The 8088-nt window shown below is 35.2% G+C and overlaps 1 protein-coding gene across 1 annotated transcript; it reads left to right on the forward strand.

Annotated features, from left to right (window-relative positions):
• Window positions 1-7: 7 nt before the first annotated feature.
• LOC119674437 lies at window positions 8-6331 on the forward strand (the record flags this gene model as incomplete). Its single annotated transcript, XM_038085575.1, has 4 exons — window positions 8-338; window positions 397-1302; window positions 1365-2347; window positions 2405-6331. Coding segments are annotated over 4 exons (6123 nt in total), but the record flags the coding sequence as incomplete, so codon positions are not given.
• Between the last annotated feature and the right edge of the window lie 1757 nt (window positions 6332-8088).

Here is an 8088-nt window from a genome sequence, read left to right on the forward strand (position 1 = left end):
GGGCACACGGAAAAGAAAAAGAAAACATAAGGAACTAGAAACTGGGCAGGAGGAAGAAACCGTTGTGCCCACAAAAGTAGCCAAGCAATCGAAACCTAAAAAACATAAAAAAAAGGCATCGATAAGTGATAAAACAAACAATGAACCTAATGATGAACAACTATTTGAAGAAGATCCAGTTCCTGATGATGGGGCCATTGCTGGTGGGCCTCTGCTTAAGGCGAGCGCAGCAAAGAGCGAAACTAATAATGACTCTGGTTTTGAAGAAACAAAATTTTCTAAAGATTTTAAAATGTTAAATTTTAGAGAAAAACTAAGGGGTAACAATTTTATAACAGGTGTGTAAATAATATTTAACATCATACTTCAGAATTTATTAAAAACTATATCTTTTAGAGTTGCGACACTTTCTGCATTTGGCACACACACGTCCACAGATAATTGCAAAGTACATAGAAAAACGCGGAAAGCCGCTTGAATTAGCTGAGGCGTTGGAACGCATCGATAAAACAAATGCTGCACACGTTAATTATGTGTGTGAAGCATTGCAATTGGTGGTTATGGAAATTATAACGAATCAAAAAGATCATATGGAATCGGCAGTGCACGCATGTCGTTATTTCTTGAAATCCTATGGCAGTACTTTAGAGCTTTTATTGCAATCGACGCAATTACAACATCGCCGCACTGCACTCAAACTGTTGACGGCAATTGTTTGTGCGGAACCACAATTGGGGCGACAAATATTAAGTTCATATGATGTTCTTTCGAATGTCAAAACAATAGAGAACTTATTGTCTCATTCCAAATTTGAAATAAATGACAGTGAAACTGTGCGCAAGTGCTTCATACATTTTGTGCTAGCCTATTTGATCGATGGTAATACTTTGCTCATACGTAATATTCTCGATCGTGGTGCATTGTTACGTGGGCTAGCATCCGGACTTATATACGATGACCATGTCACCGCTTGTGTAGTTATTAGTACTTTACGCCAATATGTGCTGGAATGTGCAGAAATTTCGAAAACGAAGAAGACAAACGTTTTTGATTTGGAATGTTGTAAGCATTTTGTGCGTTTGTATGATTGGCAAGGGCCAAAAGTGTATGCGGCCAAAGCGAGCAAAAAACAAAAAACTGATTTAATGCCAAAGGAAATTCAAGAAATTGTGGATGCCGATGAAAGGGATGCAGTAGCAAGTGCGGCACATGAGTTTTTGGTCATTTTACTCACATCCCGAAAGCATGGCATAACATTTGATGCCATCACTCATTTCCGTGAGAAACATAATAGCATACAGGGTAAGTTGACGATAGTATATATGCCAGACAAGTCATTAATAAAATTGTTTTGTTCGCGATAGGTAAATTGCTTGGATTTCTTTATAAGCCTTGGTGTGATACGCGTAAAATCGAATTAGTCGTAAAAGTGTTGTTAGCGTGTCCCGAGCTTGCACGTCACACTGTGCGTCATTTTTCTGGTATTGTGAATCCTATGCGGACAATAGCACGAGATTGGGTTGCTGCAGTTAACTTTTTAAACACAATTATTGCTACATTACACCCTAAATTATTGGGCAGTGCTTTGGAGAAGTTAACTATAACAGATTTCACATATTGGATCAAAGATATTTGTTTACCTGTTGAGACGCTTGTGTTGCTAACTGGTGCTAAAATGTTAAAACATCAACAATTTTCTTTTCGTTTAGCAACCAATCGTTTGCTTTTAACCATGTTCACACAGTACCAAAATTATGTAGAAATTGTGAGAAAACGTGAACAGGTGAAGAGCGGCAACTCATTGCGGCGTTTCAAATTTGATTTACTGAATCATATACTTGTCAATTTTCCAACAGTTGAAGATATTTTGAATTCACTTTATGCATCTATACAATTGCAACATAATGAAGATGTTAATGTGCTGGAACACTTAGATGTCGCTTTGGATCTTTTGTTGGTGATATGCAAAGAGAACCAAGCCTTTGTGAATAAAACCAGTACAATTATTGATTATATAAAGCTACTACGTCCTCTTTATCAAACGGAAAATAGCGCTAATATAAAATTGGAGTTAAAGGCCATCAAAACAATATTATTACTCTTTCCAAAGGCATTGGAGCCAGGTGAAGAGTTATTCAACAATGTGTTAACTTCTTTCATCAAGGCATTTGTGTTTGGAAGTGGTGATGTGCAAAGAGAAGCAGGTGAATTGCTACGTGGCATCTTTATAAATACTGGAATATTTGATTCAGGTGAACTGGAAATTGACTTATGGTTAGAGGCGTTAAGATTTTGCGATGCTGAAACTGTTGATATTGTGACACAGGTCTTCAATGAAGTCTTACAGGTAAGCTTGCGAAATTATTGTTTATTTTTGTGTTATTAATAATTGTTTATACTTTAGGTCACAAAACTTGAAGTGGAACAAATTAAAACCGATGAAAAAGTTGAAAATTCAAAATCTTTGCAAAAATTATTCGAAAATATTGAGCAAGGATTGACACTGCAGGCATACATAGAAACACTCTCGATAAGCAAACTAATGCCATTAATTTTCAAAGGCGTTGAAATTGAGGAACAATTGGGAAAGTACTTAGAAACTGTTTGCTTGCTTATGTATCATTATTATCCCATGCCGAGTCATGTTTATAAATTGTATGAAATGAAGTTTGAACAACTAAAATCTTATATGGAGAGTTGGTTGCCTGGTAATGAGCGTGAACCAATACAATTAACAGGCTCATGGGCCAAAGTAGTGCCTTATATGCAAAGTGTACAAAGTGCAGTCTTAAAAGGAGATCTAGACTTCATAAATATATTCTGTAAATCAAGCGCAGACCATACTTTGGAAGTAGAAGTAATGGGCAAGCAACTGAAATTACCTGGAATTTTTTGCAATGAACGTTTAGTAATGCTTTACGTGCAACAAGTGCTATTTTTGGTGGCACAACTTACAGTCAAACAGTTATTGACACGTGTGCAAGCGCAGAAATCTGCTGATTTACTAATAAATTTATTGAGTGTAATACGTAAGACTGATGAAAAACGTTGTGAAGCTAATGCAGCTGTTGAGGAGCAAACAAATGTTAGTTTTATACAGAAAATGATCAAGTATATTTTCAGTGTGCGTATTGCACATATAAACACAGCAGACCTCCTTAATGCCAACAGCGAAACAAATTTAAATTTTATATACTTTTTGTATCAAATCACTGAATATTGTAATGTTTTGCCAGATTTTACATTGCACTCCACAAATTATAGGCTTAAAATCGTTAAAGCTGTTGGTATTTCACTGCAGTCTCTCGAAGAAACCGTAACTCACAGCTCTAAGCTTTTGGATGGTATTAGTTTGATAAAGGCATTAAATTTGGAAACTGAGGACTGTATTGAAATATTAAATTTGGTTATCAATAAAATCAAGTACACAGATTTGTTTGTGTCTGACGGTACAACAAAAAGTTTCTATTATGAATTGCTTGTCTGTGTATTGATGCGTTTAGCTGGCTTACAAAACGCTATTAAATGTAATGACTTCATTAAAAAGTTTGCCAAATTATATATAAACTTCGTGAAGAAACTTGGACAAGAAAGACAAGTTGAAGAGCTGGAAGAAGCATTTTATAATTTTTTGCTACTTTACCATCAAAATATTAAATTGTTAAGTGTCAAATTCTTTAGTTCACTGCTTACGGAACGTAAAACAAGTAAGTCTAGCATAAAGTTAGCTTGTTTATTGCTATCACGCGACACAAAATTACACCAAGAGTTCATCACACAACTGCCCGAAAAAATCACCAAAAAAGAATTAATTTATCCGCTTTTAAGTACAGCGTTTAAGCAGAATTTGTTATTTGAGAGTTCCTTACTCCAAAGTATTTATCAAGAATATAAAAATGGTTTCATGAAAACTATCGAAAAACCACAAAAAGCAGGTGTGATCTATAAGGAGCACGCCGATTGCAGCATAGCATTGATTGAACGCTGCATGCCCAAGTCGGAGTGTGTGGATTTTTGTAATAAAAATTTAAAAGTAGATGCTGTGGAATTATTTCAAATGCGTATCATCAATGCCATTTACAAAAAAGCCTACAATTCCTTAGACGAGAATGCTTTAGAACAAAAAGCAAATATTTTTGTTAACTATATAAATTTGCAAATACAAATGCTGAGCACTGATATGAAGAAGTCAATTGTAGATACTAATAAAATTGAACTATTCGCTTTTATGCTTTACGATTGGTGGCAATCAGCTTACACAGACGTTGCGGAGAAAACCTTACCATTCGAGGCAAATTATAGCAAAATTCTGCATAATCAGCAATGGTTGAATTTTTGCAAAACTTCTCTAAAAACTGCTATGCAAATAAATGAGTCTGAGTTGAAAATTGCCGAAGCCGATCAACGTAATGGTCTAATACTGAAGTTACTGGCATATATATGTGGAAATCTCTACACACTAGAGGAAGGCGGTGAAGGCAGTAGCGCTTCACAGCTTTTCGACATAATTTGTACACATTCAAAGTTCTATGATATTATCTTACAAACTACGAATACACAAGTGAAAACACAAGTTCTACATCTATTGTATGTATTGGCGAAGAAGGCACCGTCAGCACTAAATCAAAGTCAAATACCATTTATCTTAGGTGCCTATCAAGCAAAGTTAACACTCGCCGATCGCTATACACTGGGACTACTGGAGTTGTATGAGTTACATGACTGTGGCTTACAACAATATCGTCCATATATATGGGGTGAGAGTGCAGTAGCTTTTTATGCTTTACGTAGCACAGACGAGGAACGCACTAAACTCAAACAACAAGAAACATCCATTGAACAAGTTATGTCCCTGATTGATCGACAAGTCTGTGAATATACGTTGACTAATTTTCCAATCTGGCGCAAACTACATGTTGGGCAACAAATGCCCTCTATTTGCTTTGAAAATCCAGAACTGAAAGCACTGCGTTTTGGTACAAACAGTTTAGAGCGTTCCATCGAATCAGGCACGACAGCTTTTGTTGCTGCTGAAATGCTCATATGTCCGAAACGTGATGGCATTTATGAACAGTGCTACGATCCAGCATTTGTCGTGCCTTTAATGATTATGTGCTTTTCACCCGAAGCTTATGCACATCCCGCACGGCCCGTACAAAATGGTTTGCTGGCTGTTGCATTTGCTGCACTTTCTTCACAGGACAGAGATATGCGTTTGGCTGCAGGTTGCGTTCAATTACGTTATCGTGCTCACTTTGAAAATAGTAAATTCTTTGAACGTCCCTTGTGGATACAAACGTATGAAAATATACAAGCTGGTTTGAGTGAGTTACGTGATGCTTGGATGAAGCACAAGAAAAGTCATAGCACACCACGTGTGCCTTATATATCTGGTCTATTCATAGCTAAAACTTTTAATATCACCACTGATTCCACACATTTGCTATATAAACAGCTTACCATGTATTTACGTCTGAAAAGCACATTCAATTTCCAATGTATACCAGAATTCAATGTACTCTTTTATTCGCACGAAGTGGAACATCAACAGTTTCGACGTTTCATATTGGAAGTGATATGCAATGGTATTAAGTGCAGCTCTGATCTATTTCTTTTAGTCAGCACAAATACATTTAAGGTACTAATGGGCTTCTATGGTAGCACAATGTCTACGTTAGATATTAATTTGCTGATATTGTCTATATTTTCGACTTGTGCCAAAATACCAGGATCTATAAAAATTATAATCGAAAATGTAGGGCTGCTGTCTTGGTTAAGTTCAATTGTGAACTCAACTGAATTCTATCAGTTCGATGTGATAGAGGGTCTTATCACTGTGATCAACAATTTGTGGTATTCACTTAAAGCCAGTGCTGCGCAATTTCATAATATTGAACATCTCAATGCGGATATATATCGACTTATTTTATTATTATTACCTCTGCTGTCACCCCGTATTTCAGTGGGCAATTTCTCGAAATTGTTGAATATTATGCAGAAAACAGCTGGTAGTAAGCAATCATATCGCGCGCTCTCATCTGACCAATTAGACAAATTAATAGGTTGTGCACAGCGACATTTCCCGAAATATGTGCAAAATATTGAGAGTATTAAGAAGAACGGCGGAGATGGCGCTGCAACACATGTTGAATATTGTCAGGACTTGCACAGTCAAGGGGAATCATCTATGACTGTGTTAGCACTCTCCAGTTTGCGCGGTTATGTTATAGATTGGTGGTCGAATTCAAATATTGATGCTCTCACAAACACCACAGTTGTGGATGATCTAAATATAACAGAGATTTAATATATGTATATTAGGTAAAGTATTTTAAGGTTTATAGAATTTTGCTTCTTTTTTTTGTAAATGTTAAATTTTGTAAGTTTTAAATTAATTAAGTGTAAACTAATTGTTATAAAAAATTAAGTTTTAAAATGTTCAACTTATAGTTTATAAATAAAATGAATATTTTTCATGTATTTTAACTACTGAATGCCATTTAATTCGTATATGTATAGATTTTATATATCTCTTTTTTATATACATGTTTCTTTGGTGATACCAAGGGATCCACTTAGGTCCATTATGTTACTGTATAATTAAAAACACAAAGATTGGAACCACTTAGAACCTTTGGCAAAGCTAATAATGCTATTCAGAGGAAGGTTTTGCAGTTCAGCAAGTTCCTCGAAAAAGAAATCCCCTAAAGTGATATGACGAAGCCGCGCATGTATTGGACAGAAGCAAAGCAGATGGGAGACATTTTAGTCGTTCTCTCCACAACTGCGGTAGGTGTGGTTGAAAGGAAGAGTTAGTCTCGTAGCATGGTTACCTAAGTTATAATGGCCTGTACTATTTTATATACATGTCTCTTATAAAAATAAACAGAGTTTCTTGTTGCAAACAAAAGAGGTCCAACATGTAAAATTCTATAGGAAACGTGGTTACTTTTCAATAGAAAAGTCAAGGTGTCAAAGAAAAATCTATCTACAAAAAATCTAAAATGGTTAAAATTTTTTTGTCACAGTTGCGATCAACCCATTGTATATGCTCGACTCTTTGAAAAGCGTTTATTGATAATTTCTTCGATATAGTGAGAATAAACTTCAGATGGTCTAAAAATTCTGGGCTTGGATTTAAGTAAGCTTTCTTCACAAACAACTAAATCACTAGGAAAGGAGGTGTCTGCTTGTTTTGACACTCATTTAATTTTAATGATTAAGGTCAATCAAAAGTTATTGTCGTCACAGCCCTTATAGATCTACAAGGTAGGTATCTTGGTACGAATTACAAGAACGTACCTATGGGTTAGAAAATGAAAATGGTGCTGGTAGTGCAATAGGAGACTGTATTGCGTAGGAGTAAGAATGGATTGAAGAATGGATGAATGGATGAAGATTCTACAGCCTTGTACATTGAGAAGTAAGTAACTCGTTTGTCGATCAACTTAAAGCCAAAACTCACGCTAAGGATGACAAACGAGTGGAAGTGGATAGGTACTGATAGTGCAAGAGGAGACTGGATCGCTTTGGAGTAAGAATGGGTTGAAGAATAGATAATAGATAGATAAAGATTCTACAGCCTTATATATTGAGTAGTAAGTAACTCGTTTGTGTTGACTGAATTGCTTAGGAGTAAGAATGGATTGAAGAATGGATAAATGAATGAAGTTTCTACAGCTTTATACATTGAGTAGTAACTAATTCGTTTGTCGATCAACTTAAAGCAAAAACGCTAAGTGAAACATACCTGATATATTAAATTAAGAGCTTACATATTTAAAATTAATAAATAAAGAATTTCCAAAATATTTCACTTTAAAATTTTTGCTCTACAGAATTTCTTAAATATTTTCTATAAATTACATATTTATTTTTCCTGGAAAATAAATAAAATATTTTCAATTTCATTTTAATTTTGAAGAAATACACAAAGTAACAAAATATTTTGTCATTGCCAGAATTTCGGTTAAAGAATTTTGGTTGAGAGTTTGAATGTTGGAAATGTGGTACTTTCAGTGGCAGTTGACGAATGTACATATTTCGGAATTCGGAAAGTCACAATATTGGTCAAAATTGACCACAATA

The sequence above is a fragment of the Teleopsis dalmanni genome, chromosome 2 (assembly GCF_002237135.1).
Source record: "Teleopsis dalmanni isolate 2A chromosome 2, ASM223713v2, whole genome shotgun sequence".
NCBI lineage: Eukaryota > Metazoa > Arthropoda > Insecta > Diptera > Diopsidae > Teleopsis > Teleopsis dalmanni.